Raw genomic sequence first — 27,923 nt, 5'->3', positions numbered from 1 at the left:
CGCCTTGGCCAAGATTACTCCAGGAGTCATAAAAAGCTAGTTTGACTGCAGTATTAAGCCCCTGTAAGTTCCTTTTCACACAAAAGGAAAACATCAAGTGCAGAATTGTCCAGTATGGATAGCTGCGTTGTGGTTGGGGTCTGGGGGGGTGTTCTGGTGGTCAGGACTGGGCCAGTTAAAACAAGCCTGGCTCTGGCGCTGGGCAGCTTCAACTGTGGCGGCCACACATGTACTGAGCTGGGTGCCAATTAGGGCCTGGCTTCTGGGTCCTGGACCCACTATCCTCCAGCCAGGGCACATCATATCAACCACAGGTCACTTCCTGTTCTGTTGATAGACCGGGCCACAACAGGAGGGCTTCCAGTAACCCAGATAAATAAATAGATTTTCAAAAAGAAAAAAAGAGAGAAGCCATTTACATCCGCTCCATTTCACTTTGAGCTTCACCCTCAAGACACACTCCCTCTACCTCTCATAAATGTGTTTTATTTCATTTCCTTTTACCTTTTTATAAATTTATATCCAGCTTTCCAGTGACTTAATTTATTTTCTCAGCAATAATCTTTTCTATTAAAAGAAGTGCCCATCAAAGCCCTGCTGCACCCCTCCCAGATCTTATGAGAAGTTGTCTTCTCAGAATTCTTTCCTGCCAAGTGATTTACCGACAGAATCATTCTTTTTGGGGGGGGGGGGGTAGAGAGACTTGTGGGAAGGTGGGAGCAAGTATATAACGGTGCTCTCTCTGCATAAATCATAGTTTCTTCTCTTAAATCCATCTTAATTTTGTGCAACTTTTAATTTAAAAAAACGATAGAAACAATGAACTGTGTAGAGTGTTGATGGTAACAGAGATAGGGAGTGTTATTGTTTCTAGAGAACTGTCTTTATCTCGAATGGGGTTGTTAGATGAGCGATGGGGTACAATTATTAGATTCAAATGCTTGATGTAACCTGAGTAGATTATCGTAAGGAGACCAGGGCTAACTACACTCTTAAAATAAAGGGTTCCAAAAGGGTTCTTCGGGTATCCCCATGGGAGAACCCTTTCTGGTTCCAGGGAGAACACTTTTTGTTTCCAAGTAGAACCCTTTTGGGTTCCATGTAGAACACTCTGTGGAAAGGGTCCTACATGGAACCCAAAAAGGTTTTACCTGGAACCAAAAAGGGTTCTTCAAAGGGTTCTCCTATAGCGACAGCAGAATAACCTTTTTAGGTTCTAGATAGCGCCTTTTAATCTAAGAGTGTATCTAACTCAGGAGATGTGGTGAGGTAACAGAAAAACAACTACTCAGCACAAAATCTATTTATCTTAAAAAATATATCTGTCAGTGGTAGTCATGTTTAAACTCCTCACAGGCTATGGTGTTTTCACACTGGGTCAATGTACCAGCCAGGGCTGTAGCTAGCTTCCAACTGGCAGTCTTTCTCAAAGTTATTCACATAAGAGATCCAACTAAAACATGTCAGAGCCATAGCCACTGACTGCTGTGTTATACAAGGACATGTACCACTTGGTAAACTAACATCCTGACAGACTACACACCAAGTAGCAGATGGTGAAGGCTTGCAGTTGCACCCCTGTGAGTCCGATGTAAGCACTCCATGCCTGTTGATGCCAGTTCCTGTAGATCTTAAATCTTCACTCTAAGCCTAGTTTCAGTGGACACAGTGTGTGTATATATAGTGTTGAAGGGAAAGACTGATCACAAAACAGAACAGTCTATCGCCAGCACTTTCATTGCGAGCCCTGTTTGTTTCTCTGTTCCAGGAGGAAGATGTCATCTCTCAACATGGTAACTCAAACAAGCCTCTCCTCAGACCACAAAGAGTTTATTGTTGAATGGGGCCCTATTCCAGAATGTAGAGGATGGCTTACAAAAGCAGATACTACTAGTCCTATCCCTGTAGCTCTACAGAAAAGGCAGACAGAATACTGCAGAATACAATCAGTACTTCCTTATTAATAATTGCGTAACGCTAACAACTGTGGGTTGATGAGCCATGTCACCTACTGTATGCAGTGTATCACTCAACACAGACACATAGTGGGATCCCACGGTACAGATTTACAAAAATAGCTTTCCTCCCTGAAGAAAATGTCCTGACTGAGGCAATAAAGGATATGAGCACCTGCACTGGTTATTACTGACATCATAGTGCATGTTGAGAGCCATCTCCTTCCCATCCACCCTGTCCCTCCCCCTCCCCCTGGCCTAGAGGCTGGTGGTGATGTCACTGACCTGTCGGGGATGTCCCGGGGCACATTAGCCCCTCTTGCTCGGGGTGCAGCCTTGGAACTTTTGTTGGCAGTCATCGTCACCCTCGGACCGCCCACACGCCTGATAGACAGACAGGATACAACACATGAAACTCCCCAGCCGTAACATGGACAAAACATCAGCATCCAACAGACTGAAGTCTTTGTGATTGTTTGGGTGAGGGTATACTTGTAGCCGTGTACATGTTGTTTATAAATCACAACAATTCATTACTTACTGTTAATATATTGCGGTAATAAGAACATTTGTTATGTGAAATAAAGCGTTACCCAAAACACTCACGCTTGAATTTGAGACCTTGAGAATGTAAGTGGGTCAATGTGCTCTGTGCATATTTGGCCAAAAACATGACAAATATGGAGCTTAACCTCAGCCATGGGAGTGCCATATCAGATATCAGATGGATGACTTCACTGGATTCCTAACAGTGTGAGTAAACACCAGAGCATAAAGTACAACAACCAAGGAGAGAAAGGGCTGTGCTGTGTGAGGGACTCATCTGTGCTCTAGGCTCTGCTGTTAATCCAGCACCTCTCTCTCTCTCTTCTCATACAAATTCATGGGAATACAGTAATCATGAGGTCACCGCTCCAAACGAGAATGGTCCCTGAAGTCTCACAACAGAAGACAAATGACTTTGATTGTCACAGAAACGGCAGAAATATTTCTGAATCATTCAGGCCAGTTGGACAGGAGATCTGGGCTCGTTTAAAAGAAACCTTCAATCTCACTCCATTGTTTCCCCATCAATTTAGAGCACAAAACTTTAAAAAGGTAGAATTAAAGAAATTACAGAGCACGGTCTCTAGATTGTAATTACGGTGCACCCTTAAAATCACTGTTTGAGATTGAAGTGGGCAAGAATAGCCAGTAATTGTAAACAAAGCACAGAGCCAACTAAAGAGAGGAGACACTCCATCCCCTTCTGATTGGAATGTGTGTTTGTATCCGTCTCTGCTTGACTAGAGCAGCCAAGATTAACAGACTTGCTCTCTTCCCATGAACGTGTTCACCAAGAGGGCTAGAAAAAAAAGCCTGGCTGTGTTTTACTGCAGATTTTAGTTTTAGGGGCTTGTAGTTTGTGTGCTGCTGAAGGCTCTGAGGACTCAGGCTAAACAGGGAGAGAGACATGTTTCTCTGATCTGACTGACTTGATGACAACATCGCCCGCGCTACGTGCGCAAGCGTTGCAAAATACATTTACACATACATGTTATTCAATCATTTCATTCAAACTGCTCGCGTGCTTCAACCAGCGTCTGTGTAGCCAGGCGCTAAAATAGAACTCCAATCTCCTCATTGGTTTTTAGGAGCATATACCCACGTGGGTGATTGAAAGATGAACTGAGGTCCACACTCCAGTCCAGTTGGTGGTGTTAATGCACCTTAAAGTTGGTTGCCAACCCCCATATAAAGTCCACAGAAAAAGAAGAAGAGATTACTAGAAACTAACCATTTTTCCCCTTTCATCTGTGGATTAACTGTCAGAGTAGAGACTCAAAATGGGTCAAAATTCTACAAAGATCCAGAAAAAAAGTACATTGTGCATTTCAGGTAAAATAAAACCCAATGTTTGTATCCGAGGACAAATTAGCCAGCAACATCAAGCTAGCGAGCTAAATGTCCATGAATGTTTCATGTGTTTCAACCTTTCCCCAAATTAATATAGCTGGTTCAGATTTCATGTTGATATTTCAACCTGATATTTTGATGGCGGACGCACGTGCATGCTTGGTCTAGTCTGCATGTGAGCCAAACGGGCCATCACATTTACACTACTCTGATCAACATTATGTTCAATCAAAGGGTAATGACAGTCTTGCATATTTCTCTGCCTGATAATGTAGTTCATATCATTGCCATTATCATCATTTCACCAAAACATCTTCATTATATATTCATGTCTTATTGTGTTGAAATGGATGTTCAGATCAAATGTGTTGTTTCTTCAACACTTCTCTCTATAACGCCACACATTCTGTGGTGTCCATGACATCACAGACATCAGCACCCAGAGGAACCCGTGTTACTAACCCGTGATCACGTGTGGCTCAGTTAGTAGAGCATGGTGCTTGTAACGCCGGGGTTGGGAGTTTGATTCCCACAGGGGACCAGTACCAAGAAAGTATGAAAATGTGTGCACTCCCTACTGCAAGTCTCTCTGGATAAGAACGTCTGCTAAATGACGTAAATGTAAATGACCACTGAAACAACCCCTCTTCCAAAGTGTTTTGGTTTCTATGGAGGTCAATAGAAAACCCAGAGAGATCAGAGGTGGATAGGAGGGAGGGTGCTGGGCTCTAGTCATAAGCTGTTTGTTTACAGGAAGTAGTTATATGAAGCAGCAGTAGCCTTAGTGGAGCTGAGCTGAGTCCTATAGAGACAGATGAGGAGAGAGACGGCACTGAGCCCTATAGAGACAGATGAGGAGAGAGAAGGCACTGAGCCCTATAGAGACAGATGAGGAGAGAGACGGCACTGAGCCCTACAGAGACAGATGAGGAGAGAGACGGCACTGAGCCCTATAGAGACAGATGAGGAGAGAGACGGCACTGAGCCCTATAGAGACAGATGAGGAGAGAGACGGCACTGAGCCCTACAGAGACAGATGAGGAGAGAGACAGCACTGAGCCCTACAGAGACAGATGAGGAGAGAGACGGCACTGAGCCCTACAGAGACAGATGAGGAGAGAGACGGCACTGAGCCCTACAGAGACAGATTAGGAGAGAGACGGCACTGAGCCCTATAGAGACAGATGAGGAGAGAGACGGCACTGAGCCCTATAGAGACAGATGAGGAGAGAGACGGCACTGAGCCCTATAGAGACAGATGAGGAGAGAGACGGCACTGAGCCCTACAGAGACAGATGAGGAGAGAGACAGCACTGAGCCCTATAGAGACAGATGAGGAGAGAGACGGCACTGAGCCCTATAGAGACAGATGAGGAGAGAGACGGCACTGAGCCCTACAGAGACAGATGAGGAGAGAGACGGCACTGAGCCCTACAGAGACAGATGAGGAGAGAGACGGCACTGAGCCCTATAGAGACAGATGAGGAGAGAGACGGCACTGAGCCCTATAGAGACAGATGAGGAGAGAGACGGCACTGAGCCCTATAGAGACAGATGAGGAGAGACAGGGCACTGAGCCCTACAGAGACAGATGAGGAGAGAGACGGCACTGAGCCCTATAGAGACAGATGAGGAGAGAGAAGGCATTCCTGCTGTCATCTATTTCCTGTTTTAGTGGACTGAGAGGACAGAGCATACATCTTCATTTTGATCCAGCTGCACAGGGAATTGCCAGAATATCCTGATAGATCCTAACAACTGCAGTTGTTTTGGTTCATTCGGATCTTCTGCAGGCAGGGAAATCCAAGGTATTCAGAATGTGAGCCTTGGACTACAGTGATGGTGATTAGGCTACACTCAAACACATAGCCATAGGCTCTGGTCTGTATTTATTTCTGTGCACACAACCATAAGCACCCAAAGGTATACTTGGAGTTTCACCTGTACATGCTTTCCCTTACTATAGCCATCAACGTCACCAACATTAAAAGGCATGTGAGAAAAACAGAACATTAAAGCACATCCGTGGAGGCTACACAGAGGAGAAAGGGGAGGACCATCATCTTCAGTGAATTTCATAAAAATAAAAATAGTGAAACATTTAAAAAGTTATCCTTTTTAGATAAAACTATACTAAACATATTTACGTCACCAAATAATTGATTAAAACACACTGAATTGCAATGAAGGTCCACAGTAGCCTAAACAGCACTCTGTAGAGTACCACCATTATGTAGCCGAAGGACAACAAGTTTCCGTCCTCCTCTGGGTACATTGACTTCAATACAAAACCTAGGAGGCTCATGGTTCTCACCCCCTTCCATAGACTAACACAGTAATTATGAAAACTTCCGGAGGACGTCGTCCAACCTATCAGAACTCTTGAAGCATGAACTGACATGTTGTTCACCCAATCAAAGGATCAGAGAATAAATCTAGTACTGAAAGCATAAGCTACAGCTATCTAGCACTGCAGTGCATAAAATCTGGTAGGTAGTTGACTCAAAGAGAGAGGAAGACAATAGTTGAACAGTTTTGATTAAATCAATTCTTTAAAAATGAAGGAGAAGCAAGAGAAAGAGAGAGATTTAGTTGTATTTTCTTTCACTTTCACTTAGCTAGTGAATGCAGCTAGCTAGTTTAGTCTACTCAAACACCCGGCTCAAACATACAGGGATACTATGTTAGCTAGCTGGCTATGGCTATCCAACACTGGAACTCTTCCATGTCAAGATAAGCTTTTGGTTTTATTAATTTATTGCCACCTGGGCCCACCGGTGTAACTGCTAAACTGCTTGCTGACTACACTGTACTGCATGATTGTAGCGGGTTTACTAAACGCCTTAGTTTTAGTAGTTATGTTGACTATGAGACGTTAACTAATATGGTGACAATGATATAGGCTGTGTGTAGTAGTTAGCGGTTATGATATGAAGGTTTTTTTGCATGGTCACAGACAGCTGATTCTGTAGAAAATATTTTCTTAAAACTGAAGCAAACGGAACGAAACAGGGATAAACATACATGAATTTGTCCAATAGAAACTCTCGTTTGCAACTGTTGGACTAATGATTACACCCTAGATCAGCGAGATGCAAGCAAAGCGTTATTAAATGTGTCACTGTCACCTTGATCACTCACATTTTTCTCTCGACCTGTGCTCGACCTGTGACTTATGTTGTAAACTTTAATTCATAGGCTAGGTTGTAGCAACCTCATGATGGGAATAGAGAGCATTTTAGATTTTAGATTTTAGTCATTTGAGTATCATGTAGTAGCCTAAACCTATCAATGGTACATTGAGCTGGGTGAATGGAATATGAATGACAGTTATCCAATACGCTGTAATAGAAATATGGCCATGCTCATAAAAAATTATAATCCACTTCCCTCATTTTAAACTTCACCAACCACCACTGAAGCACATTAAATATTAGATGAAATTTGGACAGAATATCAGATGTCTGAAAATTATGCTATTTCTTTTAAATACCTGCTACAGCTTGATGAAATACGTTTTTTTCATTGACATATTGAAAGATGCACAACTATAAAAATACTGTTGGCTGCGCGTAAAAACACTTTTAATTGTAACATCTGGAAAGCAAATACAGTATGCTTAGAAAAAAGGAGAACTTATCAAGACAGGCATACTGCAATTAAAAACACATTTGAAAAGTGTCTCAGTTAATCTTAATGGTTCTATCAAAACAAATGTGGAGTACCCCAGGATTCTTTATAGGCCTATGTATCAATTTTGGAAGTACTTCAGATCAGTACAGTTTCCAAATATGAGGCTTACTGCCTATGCCTACACTGAGTGTACAACACATTAGTAACACCTGCTCTTTCCATGACATAGACTGACCAGGTGAATCCAGGTGAAAGCTATGATCCCTTATTGATGTCACTTGTTAAATCCACTTAAATCAGTGTAGATGAAGGGGAGGAGACGGGTTAAAGAAGGATTTTAAAGCCTTGAGACAATGTATACATGGATTGTATATGTGTGCCATTCAGAGGGTGAATGGGCAAGACAAAAGATTTAAGTGCCATTGAACGGGGTAAGGTAGTAGGTGGTCTGAGTGTGTCAAGAACTGCAACGCTGCTGGGTTTTTAACGCTCAACCGTTTCCCGTGTGTATCAAGAATGGTCCACCACCCAAAGGACATCCAGCCAACTTGACACAACAGTGGGAAGCATTGAAGTGAAAACGGGCCAGCATCCCTGTGGAACACTTTCAACACCTTGTAGAGTCCATGCCCCAGTGAACTGAGGCTGTTTTGAGGGCAAAAAGGGGTGCAAGTCAATATTAGGAAGGTTTTCCTAATGTTTTGTACACTCAGTGTATCTGGAACACTTTGTAATGACAATGAAATGGCAGTGATTGTTAAATAAATGCCCTTTAACAGGCTACTTGTGCAATGCAAGAACAGTAGGCAGGTTTCAGCATGTAATTACAAAGAAGCCAAGTTGAGGGCAACACGTGAGTAGGTGATTCATAGTTTTGAGTGTTGTGTCTCAACTTTCACTGTAGCAATGTTTTGGCATCTTTCTCATAATCTATGTGCAATCGGACAATATTTACTATGTGGCACCCGTGGCTACACTCTTAGAGAAAAAGGTGCTGTCTAGAACGCACATTTTTTTCGGCTGTCCCCATAAGAGAACCCTTTGAATAACCCTTTATAAAGGACCCTTTCCACAGAAGGTTCTACATGGAACCCAAAAGAGTTTTTACCTGGAACCAAAAAGAGTTATCCTATGGGAACAGCCAAAGAACCCTTTTGGAACCCTTTTTTCTAAAAGTGTAGTGATATAGGTTATATGCACAACCTACTTCACAAGTTCACAACAATGGAGAGATTTGGGTCAGAGAAGTCCAAGATGGAGCTTTGGGGAGTAAACAGCAAGGCATTAACCAGCTGACTTCGTGGAGACTAATACCATCTCTTCACATTTAAAAACAAGCTATAGGCCTCCCGTTTCGATCCCAGGCTGTGTCCAACTGGCCGTTACCGGGACCCCCATAGGGCGGTGCACAATTGGCCCAGCTTCGTCTGGGTTATTGGAGGGTTTGGCCGGGGGGGGGCTTTACTTGGCTCATCGCGCTCTAGCGACTCCTTGTGGCGGGCCGGGCACCTGCAGGCTGACTTCGGTCGTCAGTTGAACAGTGTTTCCTCTGACACATTAGTGCGGCTGGCTTCCGGATTAAGTGGCCGGGTTTTAAGGAGCGTGGTTTGGCGGGTCATGTTTCGGAAGATGTATGACTCGACCTTCGCCTCTCCCGAGCCCGTTGGGGAGTTGCAGTGATGAGACAAGATCGTAATTGGATATCACAAAATTGGGGAGAAAAATGGGGTAAAATGCATTTTCTCTCCTGGGATGTCAAAGCAACAGCAAACTGTCAAACCATGTTCAGTAAGAGGTGGCCATGGTTCGTGTCTAGGGCTAGAGTACGGCAATGTCTTAAATGGCAACCTATTCCCTATATAGTGCACTACTTTTGAAAAGAGGCCTATGGGCCTCTGTTCAAAACATCAGACCAACATACATTTTTAACATCTTCAGCAAGAGTCCTGAGAAAACATTTTGTATGATCTCTTATGAATTACTTTAGGCCCAACCTTTGGCACTTTGTCTTTCCTTGTTATTACCACAATGTTATGGTCACTACAGCAAATGGAATCTGATTTTGCTTTGGAGCAAAGCTCTGCAGCATTAGTAAAGATATGATCAATACAAGTGGATGTCACAGATCCAACACTTTTGGTATGCACTCTAGCTGGTTGAGTGATAACCTGGGTCATATTACAGGCATTAGTCACAGTTAGAAGATTCCTCTTGAGAGGACAGCTAGATGCTAACCAGTCAATGTTCAGGTCACCCAAAAAAATAGACCTCTCTGTTAACATCACACACATTATCAAGCATTGCACACACATTATCAAGCATTGCACACACATTATCAAGCATTGCAGACACATTATCAAGCATTGCAGACACATTATCAAGCATTGCAGACACATTATCAAGCATTGCAGACACATTATCAAGCATTGCAGACACATTATCAAGCATTGCAGACACATTATCAAGCATTGCACACACATTATCAAGCATTGCAGACATATTATCAAGCATTGCACACACATTATCAAGCATTGCAGACACATTATCAAGCATTGCAGACACATTATCAAGATACTGACTGCTGGCACTTGGTATATGAGATTTAAGAACACTGCATACTAAACTTATATTTTCAGTAATTTATAAATGTAAAGGAAGAGATGCTCAGATGAGACCAGTGGTGTAGTGGAGGGTAAACACAAGTAAGCACACTTTATTTTTGCTTGACAGTTCACCCACCTTTAGCAGAAAAATGCATTGAAAGTAGGCGTTACTTTTTTCACAGACCGGCGATCAGAGTTTATCCACCTATTTTCTCACCACTGCATCACTGGGTGTGATGTCAGCTTTGTTTGACTCACAAGGGTTAACTACCTATGCAGGAATGCACCTACCTGTCAGATATTGACATGTCATTTGAGTATTGACTTAACATTCAGCAAACGTTATGAACAAGACACAGCCTGGAATTATGACAAAAGGGAGCTAACAACTGTCATTTCAACAGGCTGTCTGTCCTCCCACCTCTGAATTCTAGTCGAGTCATGCTGCATTTACATGGTCTAAATCCCAAATAGTACCCTATTCCCTACATAGTGCACTACTTTTGACCAGAGCCTTATGGGTCCTGGTCTAAAGTAGTTCACTATAGGAAATAGGGTGCCATATGGGGAATGACAGCAGGCAGGATGACAGCAGGCAGATTTACACCCACTCTGACCCCCACCCAGGGGTCCACAGACAACCAGAAGTGAACTGCAGGTTAACCGTGACCCTGCATGACTGAGGCTCATACATAATACATACAGTATTCTGTTGAACTACAGGACACAAGGTGGAAAAACAGATGGATTGATGGAAAACACTCCACATCAAAGGAGATTAGTTCCTCGTCTTACCTACATTTGGGATGCGCACTGGATAAACACTGATTGAGCAAGTAATGTTGTTCCACAGTAGTGACAAGGAATACAAAGAACTATCCTGTGATATGATCTCTCTGAATCATGAGTAAAAAATAAACAGGCCTATCTATCAACAACAATGTTCAAGGTATATGTTTATTCTCGTCAGGTTCCTCAGAACCAGTTACAGTTAGAACATTTTTTGCCTTCTGTCTGGGGATCTAAGACATTTACTCTTTCCTGAACTGTCTACATGACTTACAGTATCTGCCATCCAAACCACTAACTCATAACTGTCCTGTTGTGTCTTAGCCATACCATATTCTACAGCAAAAGGCATATCCATTATGGGGGGAAATCATGAGGCTAGATAATATCAGTTACTACATGTCCAGTTACTATGTCCTTACTATACCATTAGATCACAAACTATGCTTGCTTGTTGAGGAGGCAAGTCTGTGTGTGTTCCTGAGACAGTTTGGGGTGGAACAGAAGAGCTCTTTGTTTTCAACATGTCCTTGAATGGGAAAACTCATGGTTAAAAAGTAAGCCCTTTATCGGGTGACCGAAACACACAAATACTATACAAAGCTACTCCCGCTAGTTTGTGTGTATGTGCGCGCATGTGGATGTGCGTGTGTGTGACGTGCATGGGCTGTGGAATGTTTAATCTCATAGTGAAGCCATTAGGTCCATGGCCTTGACAGGTCAACAAGCCCACAGGCCAGCCCATCACATAGAGGAATGTGCTAATATTTGTCCTGTCCATTAGGCCTGGTATTCAACACATTAGACAGGAGAGGGGCGGGAGCTCGGAGCACCTGGCTTCAATGATAAGAGCTTCTTTATCATCCAACAAAGATTCTCAGACACTCAACTATGCATCTTTGCTCATCAACACCTGGCAGTTACATACCGAATATGAGATGTCAACGTGATTTGGTGAACACAGCACTTTTCATGGTTTGAACTGTGATGATAACAGTAAGTTGTTATTTAGTGTTTGTCATCACAATGGATGAACTTCTATGAACCTCCTGAGGAGTAGCCTTGGCTTGATGTCATTTCCATCCAGCACCACCACATCTCTGGTGGAAATCAAGTAATAACAACAGACACAATGGCTTCCAGAAATAGAAGCATTGTTCTAATTTTGTTCTCCAGTCTGCTACTACACCTCTGTCTCAGCCTCTCTGGCAGACATGTCCTCCCGACCATTTCTGCTGATCAGCATACTCCAAGGTTTTCAAACTACTGTTGAGCTGAGCTCACTTACAGCCATGAGCCAGCCAGGGAAAGCAGAGTAAAACCTCTGAAAACTCTTTCCAGACGTCACAACTCACCAGAGGACATGAGGAGTGTATGGGCCCATGTATCCACAGGCATTCTTTTTCGTCTTCAAAAGACCATTTAATTTTCTCCCGTGCGTTCTCATCGAGGAAAGAGGTTTTGGGACTGCTGTTGGAAATCCGACATCAGACGTGAGTCTGGAGGTTGAATTACTGGATAAATACCATGTTAGAGGGGAAGGAGGAGCCACTCCAGACACTCAGTCCCTAGCATAACATCATATGGTCCTCATAAACCTTTTACATGGAGGAGACGCATTGGAACTGTTCATGTGGTGTATGTACATACAGCCTGTCGTCATGGACCAAGCATGTGTTTAGGTTGAGGAGAACGACTATGAATAACGTCTCCGTTAACATGAAAGCATTATAAAAGGCCTTCCACCTGGATGAGAACTCCGTTCCTAATTAACAGTCCATACAAATCTCCTCTCTGCCTCGCTCTAACACATAGGCCGCAAGAGGCTGGCTTTTGTCTCCTTTTGACGTTCAGTGCCAGATTTTCTAAAGAATGGTCCAGTGGACATCTTTTCGTCGAGTGGGCGGCTGTTTGCTGAGCACTGTCGGGCCCCTTAAATATCCATCCCACAAAGCTCCATTCGCCTCTTTATGGGCAGGGGCACCCCAGGTTGACACTGTTCATGGCAGCTGCACACTCCCTACACAATAACCACAAGTCCCTGCCACCGTAGCTCTCTGACTCAATGCGCCAGATGGAACCAATTCTTTCGATCTTTTTCATTCCTCTTTTCTCTCCATCTTTCAGCTGTTTACAGTTCCCTTTTATCTTCAAGGCAATACTAATGGCAGATATGCCCTTTTTGGAAAGTTGGGGAAAAGTGTTCTGGGCAAACTGGATATGAGCATGCACAGCTGTCGGAGCTGCCATGTGGAAAATAGGCTAATCTCCATTTGAGCTGCTGCAGGGAGCTGGGATGTAGGATATATGTCACTGGGCTGACTTCTGACACAAAGGCTTTAACTTCCAATGAAAGAAGGAAAGGAGGACAAGACATTTTGTGTGCCTCCACTGTCTTACGACTGTTCTCCCTTACTCTGATATGGAAGAGGGTTCATTTATGATCATGAATCTGAGGGATAAGAGGGGATCTGACTGAACCCTTATGACTGCCTACAGTCCGCGGCCAGTTTATTAAGTACACCACCCCATTCATGAAAACAGTTCACTCCTACTGACAGTGAGTCACGTGGCCATGGCTTGCTATACAAAGCAGGCAGACAGGAATCGAGGCATTCAGTTACCGATCGATTGAACGTTAGAATGAGAAAAACGGATGACCTAAGCAACTTTGTGCGTGGTATGATCTTCGGTGCCAGGTGCGTCGGCTCCAGTATCTCAGAAATGACCTGCCTCCTGGTCTTTTCACGCATGACAGTGTCTAGGGGTTACCGAGAATGGTGCAACAAACCAAAAACATCCAGTCAGCGGCAGTCCTGTGGGCGATAACAACTTGTTGATGAGAGGTCGAAGGGGAATGGCAAGAATCGTGCAAGCTAACAGGCACGCTACAAACAGGCAAATAACGGCGCAGTACAACAGTGGTGTGCAGAACGGCTTCTCGGAATGAACAACTCGTCAGTCCTTGTCACGGATGGGCTATTGCAGCAGACGGCCACACCAGGTCCCACTCCTATCAGATAAAAACAAGAAGTGGCTCCAGTGGGCACGCCATCACCAACACTGGACAATTTAGGAGTGGAAAAACATTGTCTGGTCCGACGAATCCCGGTTCCTGTTGTGTCATGCTGATGGCAGAGTCAGGATTTGGCGTATGCAGCATGAGTCCATGACCCCATCCTGCCTGGTGTCAACAGTACAGGCTGTTGGTGGTGGTGTAATGGTGTGGGGAATGTTTTCCTGGCACACGTTATGTCCCTTGATACCAATTGAGCAATGTTTCCATGCCCTGAAGAATTCAGGCTGTTCTGGAGGCAAAGGGGGTCCGACCCAGAACTAGATACCTAATAAACTGGCCACTGAGTGTATATCCTATGTAAAAGATAGATGGATTACAGAAATGTGTAAGGTGAGCTATCAAAGGAGAAGCAGAGAAAATACATCTGAATATCATTCCTTTTAAGGTACCTTTGCATGATCAAAACAGGAATATATAATGTATAGTAAAGCAAATGGTATGTAATCCAGGGTGAGCTAGTGACTACACATCAAGGTGGAGCCTGAATGCCAGCCTCCCAGCACTTACTTCTGGTCACAGGCAGTTTACCTTACCAATAGCCTTTACATGGCAAGTGAGCCTGAAAGAATGCCATGCCCAAACCATTTTGAATATGCCTTGGACAGGTTTAAGAATGCCTATGAAAGGTTGTGCAAACACTCAGTATTTGTAATGCCAAACTCCAAAGAGAGAATGGGATTGGTGATATTTGAAAGGGACAGCATTCCCCATCTGCTTGAACAGAGGGAGTACATTGCACTACACCCAAAAGTAAATCAAAGTTCTCCGTCATTCAAAACAAAAACAAGAAGTAACAGGAAGTGACAGCCTACTGTACAGGATCTTAGTTACAAAGGCTGGGTGGTGAGCAGAAAGGATAACACAGAATACCTGTGAATCAGTGTCAATACTATACTTTTTTATAGTACTACTGATATTAATTACTGCATTGTTGGGAAAAAGCTTGCAAGAAAATACTTTTCACTGTACTTGTGCACTTGACAATAAAATGTTAAACTTGAATCACTCCATAATGTGTATTGTGCGCCAATTTATGCCAAGTTACGAGCTAAGCTTAGCCACATGACTACCTAGGATCCATACACTGGTTGAACTACCATGCTTCCATTCCAAAACCATAGATGGCCCTATGTCTTGCCATCTTTATTCCTGCTATGGGCCTAAAATGCAAATGGCTGAGATGAAATGGAGTAGAAAAGGGAGGACCGGGAGGAAGATGCGGCACATTGAAGGCACTGCATAAAAGCGATGCACCATTAACCTTTAACAAGGCTAAGAAAAAAAAACGACATAACTTTTGACACTTGTGGGGCAGACTTGTGGCTGGATTATCCACTGCTGCATGTATAGCCTAGACCCAGTCAAATGATGAGGTTTAACTGTGACATCCAATACAGTCATTCTCTGTGGGCTATATTCCACTAAGATCCTGTTCACAGTGTATCACATGGTTTCCCCATGAATCTTAAACCACTGAGGGATCAACACAGATCTACAACTCATCATCAAGGTTGGCAAGCTGACATTGAATTCCAACAGCTTCAACAGGATAGTGATCATTATATGGCTTATAGGCTAATAGTATGCCCAGTATGCCATTTAGATGCCAGTAAATAAAATGGTGAAAAGGCACCTTAAAGCTGTGTGGCTGCACTAGACATTGGGTTTCTATTATGGGTGATGTGTGGACAGTGGGCATAGCAGCATACATATAGCCTACCAGTCTTACCCAATAACTGGGTGTGTGTATGATATCATACACATTGTCTGATAATGCCAGCCTAAAAGGCATCTGGTGACATCCCACCCTCGCCCCTGTTATGCAAGCCCTGGCCAGAGAACAGAGGGGCCTCCCAATCTTGCTGCTGACAATCCAGTCCAGTGAGAAGGAAAGGTCATTGTTAGATATGCACAATAGACAGTCTGTTCGTGAAAAGTTCAAGAAAAAGAGCTTGCAGCTGCAGGGTCTGCCTAGTTGCAGTGCTAGTGATAGCAGGAGGTACCCCTGGGGGGAAAAAAGATCTGGCTAAACTTCATCTAACAGAGAGATGCCCCTCAGAGAGAAACAATAGAATCCACATTAGAGGACATAATAGGCTATGTATGATTGTGGATATTCTCACTCAACAGCATTAGTAAATCTGAGGCGGATGCAATCTCAGAACGTTTGTAGCTAAATTATCCGTAGCTCTCAAGAACCCAAGGAGGCCCAAGGGAGTTTACAGTTGACCCTCTTTTGAATTGAATAAATTATCTCGTGCTCCACAATGTAAACTTTAGTTTGGCATAATTTATTTAGCCTCAACTCGCTCAGTCCGATTTAATTTAATTGTTTTGTCATTCACATTATCTACTTGAAAGAGCCTAAATGGGGATGTAACGCTAACAACAAGAATAGCGTTACATCCCCAAAACTGTTCTGTTACCAAATACGGTAAAATCACTAAAATCCCTTCAGCGAAATATTTATTGTAGGCTATACTTTAGGTTTGTCAATTGATACAGTCGCATATAACCACGAGATGAATTTGCGCTTTCCGAACTCTGTCTGTACGGCATTCGGATACTTTTGCTGCAACTAGCTAGATCCTCGTTAACCCTTTATAAACTATCCCCAATAATGTAAAAAAAATTAAAATTCAAATGGCGACCGGCTTTACCTCAGAGTAGCGCCTCATTTCCACAGCCATTTTTCCCCAAAAAAATGTCAGCAAATATCAATCCCGTTAGATAAATTGTAGCAAAAAAATAAAACGTTTCGTTTTGCCGGATAGCTGCAGCTTTCCCACTGAACTACGAGTCATGTCCTTCCAACCAAATCCCTCCCTCTTTGAGACCTCTGGAGAGGCGAGGGCTGGACTAGTTTCCATGGAGATGGGTTGTTTGCCCCCCACTTCAATGGATCTGGCCCCTTTCCTCTATCCCACACATAAGCTTGCTGCAGTTCTTTGTCTATTAAACAGTATATTTCATAGGAATGACCAAGAGAGTCAGATAGGCTCTGGAATTATCCTCAGGACATCATTATCATGTGGTCCACATTCCATTTGGATCTTTTTGACACTCTCTTCCTAGCCTTCTAACAGCATATAAAGAGAGTGACAGTTGGGAGTGCACATGACAACACTAGAGTGCTCTCAAATACACACATGCCAGAGGGGTAAGAAAGTCTTGGAGTTGGAAACTAAAGTCAACAAGTGACTATTACAACATATAAAGTGGACAGCATGATGAGCCAGTACAGTATATTCCCACGTTCGGAGAGAGAGATTTATTCATCAATAACAGCTACGAGAGAACACTATGTTTAGTTCTGGAATGAATAACTACTCAACTCAGCGTGGATATTCTTTCAGGGAAACAATTAGAGAAGATTTCTGTGTAATTGTATGCGTTTGGTGTATCCAACTATTTATAACACAAACTAGCAAAATCACAATGTAACAAGAACATAATCAATAGGCCTACACACACGTTTCAACTACAGAATTGTACTCAGAGATGCAGAATGAATCCGCTATTCATCCAGGAGATAGATAAGATGTCAAAACACATCTCAGAAGATAAAGTCAAGGTTGAACCTTTAAAGGCCTGTGTCAATTAGTGAAATGGTGAAATTATGAACAGCCTCGAGGGCTTGATGATGAGACTATCTCCAGAGGGAAAGGTTTGTCAAAGACATCATTTCAGGTCAAACTGAATGACGAACACACAGCTAATGAGTTGGAAGACAGTTGCCATGATTAGTCCCAACAGTCATACATATCTTTAAAATTAGGAGTATAGACTGTTACCAATTAACAAAATACTTATTTTACAAAACTATTAACAAGATCCATTAAATGTTTTTTTGACATTATATGTAATTATACTAGGACATTATACTGGTTGGAGACATATCCCAAAGTAATAATTCAGATATTCAAAACAGTGAACACATGTAAACCCCTATGAGGACAGTTACCAGAATCCATGTACATATTAGCAGATGTGAATCCTTGTTGTTGGACTGCAGTGTGGATCCTGTCGCTCTCTGGTTGGTTTTATATAAGAGGGCTCTAGACAGGCTTAAACCTCATGCTCTGCTCTCCCAACATTAAGCCTCCCAGAGCACACATGCATGTTGAGAAACAACACTGCAGTCTGAGTCCAGACTAAACAATACTCAAGGGGAGGATGCCTGCTGTGAAGATCACCATATCCAAAGTTGTGTCTGTTTTTCGCTTTCTTAAGTGTAGGTTACCTCCAAGCAAAACAGCCTTTTTAACAATCATTGTTGTAATTGTTAAGAGATTTTCGTTCTTTGACATCAAAGAAAAATTTGGTCGGTAAACAATAAGTGTATGGTCCGTAAACAATATGTGCCCTACCTTTACGCTACTGATTTCTGGAACATTTCCGATGCACTTAAGAAAAACCTGAAAAAATACAAACAAGCCACAAGTATTGGAAACATGCATGAGTCAACACACGAGTCCACTCAACCTTGCTCTGGTTAAGGGAACAGCTATTGGGCCACAGCAGAATTTGAAAAAGAAGTGAACATTTCTATCTAAAACAATTGGCACAAAGTCTACAATCAAGAATCAATGTCCCCTTTCACAGGAAAGGATGCAGAAGACTGAAAATGGTAATTATAAAGCCTGTCTTTCATATCTACTCTATAATGCAATGCCTAATCATCACAAACAAATGTCAGTTTACAGCTTACCCATAAACCAATTCTCTCATCAAACCCTCTGAGCATCAGCAGTAGAAACATAGATGGGGGAGAGATCAAATCTAAAGCCATCCACTGGGCACAGACATCAGTTCAATAACTCGTTTTGATTTACATTTGGTTGAGTTGTCAACTAATGTGAATTCTGCGTGAAATCAACAAAAAATGGCACCATGTCATTAGATTTAGGTTAAAAGTTGGGTAAAAAATAGATGAAATTCCCTTACATTGATGCGTTTTTTCAAATCCAAATTTTGTTGAAATTATGTGGAAACAACGTTGATTCAAAATGGGGAGTCGATCTACCTGTCATGAATAATTCTATTCATGACAGGTAGATCGACTCCCCATTTTGAATCAACGTTGTTTCCACATAATTTCAACAAAATTTGCAGTAAAACACCACAGTTCTACCAAGTCTCCAACTACAGTATGTATCATATATTTTACTCACAGTGTGCATTTTTGAGAGAAATTATCTTTTTGTGTGTATGGAACATTTCTGGGATCTTTTATATCAGCTCATGAAACATGGGACCAACACTTTACATGTTGTGTTTATATTTTTGTTCAGTGCAGTTGTCTCTCAAACATATCAAAGTATAAAGAGTACTGAGTGGACGCTGACAGCTTTGTGCTTCAGATTAGCAGAGGTACTAGTGTTGTTTCATACTGGGAACCCTGTCTCCAGTAGCATGGATGCACAACGAAGAACAACCTCCTGGAATCCACTGTGGTGTCGAGAAGTCTTGTCTTCAGGGTTTCTTCTGTACAATGTAAGCAATATATTACGCTGCTTCTCTGTGAGTGTAACATGAGAAAATCAAATACAGTCCAAACCTAAATAAGCACTACTTAAAGAGAGACTATTATTGTTTGTATAGGGCTACTTTCACAAGAGAATGCAACCTTTTTCAATGCTCGGTCTCAGGAATTTGTCCACACAGTTTTGATGGCATAAATCTGTTTTCAAATAATTTCCCTGAGGTCTACAACTCTCCACCTTTTACACCTGCTAAAGCCATTCAGGCAAAGGGAAAAAACATACGACCAGGCCAGTGTTTTTTGGACCCGTTACAGGTCCAATGTACCTTGCGTAGGATCCATCGGTCATGTTCAGTGAACCCACAAAAGCCTCAGAAATTTGACAGTAACCCTCTCCAGTACACTGTTGAGCTTTCACCACACCCTTACCACAAAATATTCCAGTGAGAGCTTCTCCTCCGGCATCTGGAGATTTTAAATAGCCAAGGGCCAGTGGGTCAAGGGAGCTATGGAAATGAGGATGGGCCAGTCGCATACAAAAGCCTCCAAGCAGCCTAACAGCATAGGGTCTGATTGAATCGCAAGTCTAAACTGCTTCTGTTTTAACATAAAGATGTTTTTTTAGGAACAACATATTCAATTTCAAGACAGGTCATGAGGCACCCTTTAAACTCCAGCAGTCGAGTCCTCTCATGTTGATGATGTCTATCCAATACTACTGCCCTAAGGCCTACAGCAATGAAGAGAGAGATGGCAAGACTCACACTATAAATACTTCCTCTCCACCTAAAGTACCAATTTGCATCAAAATAAGCTTCAGGGCCTGTAGAGTTTTCAGTGGTTCATCTAGTATCATAATGTAATCGTATCCATCTTATTTTATCCCTTAGCATCATAGAGCAATAAAATGATTCGATCTAATTCTGTTGCTGAGAAATATCTCAAAATGGACAAAAAGCTGAACTTTTTGTTGTCACAAGGAAAGCTACTAGAGGCATGTAAGCTATTCTGTGTGTGTGAGTGTTTGTTATGCATACTTGTAATAGGTGCTACAGCCTCAGGCATCACTATGGCCCCTTTTGACTGTTCTCTTCATATGGAGTCCATTTGGAATCTGTGACCCATGGAGAATGCTGTTACCAAAGGCTGCCATGAGACTTTTAAAAGATCTGCCACTGCTGTCCCCATGTACAAATAATACACATCTCCACAGATCTAAAGTCACTACCGCACATGGGATTTATTTTTAATTTTTAATAAACACCCGCCTATGTTTTGCAGCACTGTTGGAATTGGGCAAACACTTTAGGACATGATCCTGTGCCATATTTGTTATCAGGGAGGAAATTGGCAGCCTCCAGTCACATTAGCCTTCATCCTGATTAGTTCAATGTGTTAATGGTATTATAGCTGTCAGCCTCACATACTGAAAGTAGAGGAATGTCCTGCACATTGTCTTAATTCTTGCTCCAGATGCTTTCTTAAAGGCCCAGTGCAGTCAACATTTTGTTAAATCTGTGTTTTGTATCATATTGTATAACAGCTGTTGAAACTAATACTGCAAAAGTGTGAAAACATTTGATCAGTGTTATTTCCTGATAATTGGTGGTTGAAAATACAATCTACACAGGACCTTCTAATCAGCCTGTTTGCATGGGAGAGAGTTTTGGCTTGGCTGGTGTCATCACCAGGTGGTAAATTGCTTAATAGTCCAATAAGAAAGAGAGTTCCAAACCTCTCTGCCAATAACAGCTAGTTTTAAGTTTTCCCCTCCCCACTCAGACCACTCCCAGACAGTCCAAGCAAAATTCTAGCTTGATAATTTTTTGGCTAATAACTATTTTTGCCCATTTTAATGGAAAAATATTACAGTAAGGTACTTAATTGTTACTCGGAAATGATTTGATATTGATATAAAAACGGCTCCATTGGGCCTTTAAGAATGACAGGATAAACACATGCATGGAAGTAGTTATTCTCCCTTATGAAAGACATTTCTATTCTGAGAATGTGCCCTTCCTTAACCACAGTATTTACTCAAGAGATGTCTAATAATTCATATTCTAAACATCGGAAATCATTGTACTGTTATAGACAGGAATAAATCATACCAAACAGCCCATCGTCAATTTCAAGCACAGGGTGCAACTTGCATTTCAGTGGCATTGAAAGGTTTTTCCAGACAGCAGCCATAATGTTAGTCTGACCATGGTCAGGCAGACCTCGGGAAGGTTCTGACTGAAGCTTCTCCTGCAGGGATGCAGCCTCTATGAGCCTTGAAACGATTCCCACTGTCTGACACTGAGGCACTGAATAGGGGATTGAGGAGACAGACCCTCTCCGTCTGTCATTGACCAGAGGGACAGATAAGAGCCTGGCCCTTAAAACACAGGATGGGTCCTATTAAAAGAAAGTACCTTGAAATATTGTTTTTGCTTGGACATGCAATAATTCAGTTTGAAAGAGTTTCAGGTGAAAGAGTAGTTCTAATACTTTTACTTTCTTCCAGAAGCCTGCATTCCCCCATGCATGAAGCAACATTTTAATACTTCAATAAAAGCATACTGCAAAAAAAAACTAACAAATTCACCCAAATCCTCCCATATTGACTGATATTCAAAAGGTAAGAATGGTACAAAAGATTCATATATTATTATTTCAGTTAAGATGCCAGATTGGGTACTTAGGGTAGTTCCTATAAAAGGCCTAAGGCGCCCCCTAGTTTATGCTCACAGTACAGCACTTGATTTTGAGGTTACTGTATTGAATAAAACAATTGTGGGGAAACTGTTGTTGGTCGTAGGTTATTAATTCAAACCAGCAAGTCACTCTCATAAACAATCTCAACATTTTTGTGGCAATTTCTTATGATTTTCTGCATTATCGCCCACGCAAGTTTCATAAAACAGAAAATGCAAGAATCAGTTTCATAAAACAGTTAATGCATTATATTAAGTTAAAACTACAATATATGGGTTTACTTTATGAACAAATTAAAAAGAAAACGCTCCTTACCTTATCCTTTATGCACTTATTGGAGTATTTTTCAACAATCCATTCTTTGACAAGGTAAATGTAGCTCTCTTGCAGAGTATCCTTAAATCTGAATTTTCTGCGCGGAGAGTAGCCTACTTTTTTTCTGGATAACGGACTGCATGCATACAAAAAAATAAAAGGGGAGAGAACAGGAAACGATGACGGCAGCTCTGCAAAAGTCATTGAAAAGTAAATAAATGATCACTATTGTCTTGTATGATATCAACATACTGTAATTAGAGATCAATTTTATTTGCAAACGTATCCTGTAATTTTACTCCGTGTTCTATTGTTCAATGGTGAACTTGCGAAATAGACTGATTATTTTCGTTCAGATTTAGTTTCCTCTGGGCTATATTATGAATGATGGATTTTTAATGCATTAATACAATTTAAATCCATTGGTTATTGAAATGTCTCATCAGTTGTAGCATTGCTGTTTACCGTCCTATGCATAGCAAAGCCCTATCCTAAAATTATCATATTGATAGAACTCCGAAGGTATAGTATGCCTGCCATTTTGAGCGCCTATCAATGTCTGCATTAGTGCAATATGGTTTTGTGCGCCTATCAATGCGATGATCAATTTTGGCTAATGCATTTTACCCTTTATGTTGAAGCACGACTCCTGGAGGATGGTCAAGGAATTTGACATTGTCAGCATTAAACAAAAGCATTATAAATATTACAGAAATGTATTTCAAATGTGATGTTATCACAGATAAGATTTAACACTTTCATTAGGTCACCCAACAGTAGCATTTTCTACCCACTTTACAACCACCCAAGCTATCCCAAATGATCATTACAAAATGTTCTACGTCAGTGTAAAAGACAGATGGTGGCCTCAATACTGTCTAACATAAGACAATGACAGATATTTAACGTTTGAATAAAGGAGGATCTCATTCATGTGTGATTCATGTCAAATGTATCTAAATGGAGAGTAGAAGAAACTGAAAACAAAACAAGCAAGGTGCAGAGATGGTGTATATCTACTCTAGACAGTGACAGCTGAGGGCTCTGACTACAGTAACACACATATATTCAAAGGAGAAGACTAATGTTTACATTAAATATACCATCGGATGATAAGTTAACAGTCAAAATGTCTCCCAAATGCTACATTATACTTAGCCTTACAGGAGAACATGATACAGGAGTGTTCACACCACAGTCAACACACAATGAAATGCATACGTCTGTACATCAACTGTTGTTTAGGGTAAAAGGTTGTAAATAAGTTTATACATCACTTCTTAAAAAAACATGCTTTTTGACAAGAGACTGATGTTACACATTTCTACTGTTTCCAACTCATTCCCATCTTCTGTAGTTTAGGTAGCAGATGTTACATTTATTGTAGATGTTTTCATTAGTTTGAGTGATTCATTTTGGTATGATTTTTTGTTTTTTCTGTAACATCTAACTTTCTATTAGTATTATTAAATCAGAAAGTATAAAAAGTCCTACAGACACTAGCATTATCTTAAGCCAAAGGTCTCAAATGCAACACCCCACTTCAACCTATTGATGTAGAGACCCTTTATGATCACCTCCTGAATACATAGAGCTATATGATCACATTTCAGGAAATACAGGTCCAGTTGAGGAACAAAACACAAATAAGGATGAAGCTTGGAAGTTGGGTAAAGAATCAGACAAAAACATTAAAAAAAAAAAGAGGGAACACCCAGTCACAGTAACATTTTTTGCTTCACCCAGGGTTTTTGTTTCCTGGGGATGGGTTTAGCTAAGCACCACGTGGCGGTCAAACACAGACTTCCTCTGTTCCTGGACCTGCCTCCGCCAGCGCTGCTGAGCGTGCTCCACTTTGTTCAGCATGTTGGGGCGAGAGGCCGAACGAGACAATACGTTGTGGGCGTTGGCGAAAGGCTGCTGGTCCTGAACCCAAAGAGAGATAGACATTACAGTGAGGAGGACAGTGACATTGTGACAAGCTATAGTTGACCTTTTTTAGAAACATTTCCAAACACAATTATCTACGAGCTATTCATCAAATCAATTTACAGCAATTTACAGCATGATCTGAAATCACCACCACATACATTGCCCCAACAAGTCACACAATACGAGATCCACAATCAAACAACAAAAATTTCACGGCTACAACAACTGCTTTGACTTAAAGGCCACCACTATAGTTGGGATGGGCACATGCACACATACCCCGACATCATCATCATTCTGAAGCTGTGAGTGTCCAAAGAGCCTCCTCTTTAGCATGGGCTCCAGCAGGGTCAGGTACACCATGTAGAGGAACAGCAGGCCCAGGATGGACAGGTAGATTATGATAGTCACCTGGAACACAGTGGACACAAATCAAATTAACATTTTATTTGTCATGTGTGCCAAATACAACAGGTAGACCTCACCGTGAAATGCTTACTTACAAGCACTTAACCAACAATGCAGTTCAAGAAATAGAGTTAATAAAATATTTACTAAATCAAATAGTAACATGTACATGACAATAACGAGGCTATATACAGGGGGTCAATGTGCAGGGGGGAAGGTTAGTCGAGGTAATTTGTAAAATGACTACGCATAGATAATAAACAGTGAGTAGCAGCAGTGGAAAAACAAAGGGTTGGGTCAATGTAAATAGTCCGGGTGGCCATTTGATTAGATGTTCAGCAGTCAAACTCATTAACCCTTGGCTGCCTGCAACGCATTGACTCCATTTCAGCTCCACAATAATAGACAGAGTTGACTGGTTAGTAGCAGAGCACATGCGCCGATGCTATCCCACTTGGGCAACATCGTTGCGTGATATCCCATCCCGAAGTCTCCTGTGTGTCAGGAACGTTGAATAAAATTATATTTGAACCTAATTTGCCTGTTGTCCTTCTGCCGTTGGAAATTTAAGCAAAAATATCCACATGAAAGTATGAAGAATCATCTCCTCTCTGCTTTACCACATGGCAGGATAGCAACAGCACATGCGCAGCTAGCTGGTTGGTAGATTTCCCAGACTTACCTTGATAGTTCCAGAACTCCTCTCCTCATATTTGCATTCACAACGCAGACAGTACGCCTCCACATCCTTTCCATCAACTGGCATTGGCTCCACAACATGAAGGCAGTTACTGAAAACAAATATACAATTAAATCAAAATATATCTTTGAAAGCACAGTGAGGTTGAAGTCTGTAACAGTTCTCCCAATATGATTTGAGATCATTCATATGACAGTGTAAAATTACAGTTAGCCTAATCCATCAGACAACCCATACATTCACCACACCTCAGACAGTGGTCACATTCCACTGCATGCATCAACCAAATGGTTGCATGCCACATCATAGACTGTCATCGATTGACAGATTGTTATAACATATGGTGTGGTTAGCTGATAGGTAAAATACCCATCCAGGCGTTGTAAGATGTGGAAACGTCTAGGCAGTGGAACGCGACCAGAATGTAATCATATTTAAATGACACCATGACAACACAACATACCAATCCTTTAGAGATACATTTTGTTTGTAGATCTGTCCATCGATGTCTCTGTATGGTGGGCAGGTACATTTACACCGGATATCCTCTGAATTCTATGGGAAAAGGAGGGGGAAATGTTCAGCCTGTGATATCAGAGAACATTTAATGCCATAAATGGTGATATAACTAGCTGCCTGCCTTCTAAAATAAGCTTACACAGCCAGTGGAATAATCACATTTACTGTAACTGTACAGAGCAGGTTACCAGCTAGCTAGTTAGCTAACTTATCCATTGACTGTCGTCACAAGGACATACTAGCCTGATCCATATTTGGCTGGCTAGCTAGCTAACTACAGTAACTAGCCAGCTGACTCAACACCTAGCATTAAACAATGTCAATATAAATTGGTTTTTATGTATTTAAAGCAGATGACAGTCATGTGAACAACAACAGATCCTACCTTCGCATCCGTCGTCTGTGTTGACATCAATAACAAACCAACAAGAGCGAGCAGCTTGAAGGCAACGCTCGACATCATTTTTCTATGTTGAAGTACCAGAATACAAGCTACTAAGAAACTGGAGAAACGATATACTGAAATCAGATACGTTTTTTTAACTGACAACAATTCCTCTGCTAGCATCAAACATTTCCTTCGACTGATCAGCTGACAACTGCATGACATCTCTTCCTGTGCGCGTAAATAGTATTCCCCAGGTAAACAGCTTGTCGGAACAAAAACATATAGCAATGATGGCCTTTCTGTGAGGGTCCTTGCTATCCTGAATCCTTGGGACGTGCATACCCCTCTTAGATTATCTCATAGAACAAAGCGTATAGAATCTCCTAAACCTGTGTTTACAACAGACCTTATTTTTTGTCGTTTATCCAAAAACCATACGACAAACCATAGCGGAGTTAGAGCCTACAAAAAGACGCCATTACTATTTATCTTTATAAAGTTAACATTTTAAAAGGTTACGGCAGATAGCCAGGGAGTCAGGTAGCCTAGTGGTTAGAGCGCTGGACTAGCAACCAACAGATTGCAAGATCAAATATCCCAGCTGACAAGGTAAACATCTGTCGCCCTGAACCTGCCGTAACCTTTTAAAATTGTAACTTTATAAAGATAAATAGTAATGGCGTCTTTGTGTAGGCTCTAACTCCGCCATGGTTCGTCGTATGGTTTTTGGATAAACGCCGAAAAATAAGGTCTGTTATACAAGGCAGTTAACCCACTGTTCCTAGGCCGTCATTGAAAATAAGAATTTCTTCTTTACTGACTTGCCTAATTAAATAAAGGTAAGATTCACCGGATGTATAAACGTGAAGCATCCGCTTGGCGTTTCCACTCACTACCAAATATGGAAGCCCTCTGGCCGGCAGTGGGAAAATATGGATTTTGGCCGGCATTCTGCACATTTTCTCATCGATTAAACATTTTATCTCAATACAGTTTTGTGTTCCCAAACTAAAAATATGTTATGCAGACTTTACCCATTGCCAAAGTTGTAAAAAAACGCGTTTAGGAGTGCAAAAGCGAATTGAGTTATTGCACACGCACGTTCCCTAACGGAAATATGCAGAGGCCAATAGGATCTCCCTAACTCGTGCTTGGCTATGCCCAACTCCTTGCTTGTTCTCCCCACTAATTACTTATTTGTTCCGATTGGAAACGACAGGCTGTGGTATTGGTTTAGTTATGCAAATCTTTGGTAAGGGTTAAGGTTAGGGTCGCCTCGTCGCGAACCAGGCTTCCCGTGACAACGACGTGATTTCGGAGGTATGGCAACGCGAGACTAGGGTAAGTGTAGGGTTTAGGGTAGGGACATCCCAAGGACGCTTGATAGCATTAACCCTACTGTTTTCTTACAGTGTCTCTGATTTCCCAATGTCTCTGATACAGTGCTGAAAATATAATCAATGTGAATTTTAAGTAATTACAATAGGTGATAGTGTGGCAGGCAATTGTTTGATTAATTCA

General features: G+C 41.7%; 2 protein-coding genes across 4 annotated transcripts in view; both read right to left on the bottom strand.

Annotated features, from left to right (window-relative positions):
- Positions 1-22,827, bottom strand: part of LOC115167076 (suppression of tumorigenicity 5 protein) — a 72,073-nt gene extending 49,246 nt beyond the window's left edge. Inside the window, exons 1-2 of one of the 3 annotated variants that reach the window (XM_029721144.1) lie at positions 22,456-22,827; positions 2,241-2,339 (exon numbers count right to left, since the gene is read on the bottom strand). In XM_029721144.1, coding sequence (XP_029577004.1) covers positions 2,241-2,314 — 74 coding nt within the window. In that variant the 5' untranslated portion in view covers positions 2,315-2,339; positions 22,456-22,827. Of the gene's footprint in view, positions 1-2,240; positions 2,340-16,615; positions 16,769-22,455 lie in introns of those variants that run through there. The other 2 variants (XM_029721145.1, XM_029721142.1) reach the window with 2 other exon arrangements.
- A 328-nt stretch (positions 22,828-23,155) lies between these two features.
- On the bottom strand, positions 23,156-27,040 carry LOC115167077 (transmembrane protein 9B). The gene is made up of 5 exons (XM_029721146.1): positions 26,400-27,040; positions 25,959-26,050; positions 25,478-25,586; positions 24,667-24,798; positions 23,156-24,381 (listed from the first exon to the last, which is right to left on the bottom strand). The coding sequence occupies exons 1-5, from the start codon at positions 26,622-26,624 to the stop codon at positions 24,226-24,228; spliced, it is 714 nt and encodes a 237-aa protein (XP_029577006.1). The 5' UTR covers positions 26,625-27,040; the 3' UTR covers positions 23,156-24,225.
- Positions 27,041-27,923: the final 883 nt, after the last annotated feature.

Source organism: Salmo trutta, chromosome 29 (assembly GCF_901001165.1).
Source record: "Salmo trutta chromosome 29, fSalTru1.1, whole genome shotgun sequence".
Lineage (NCBI taxonomy): Eukaryota > Metazoa > Chordata > Actinopteri > Salmoniformes > Salmonidae > Salmo > Salmo trutta.
This window is presented reverse-complemented; position numbering and strand designations above follow the sequence as displayed.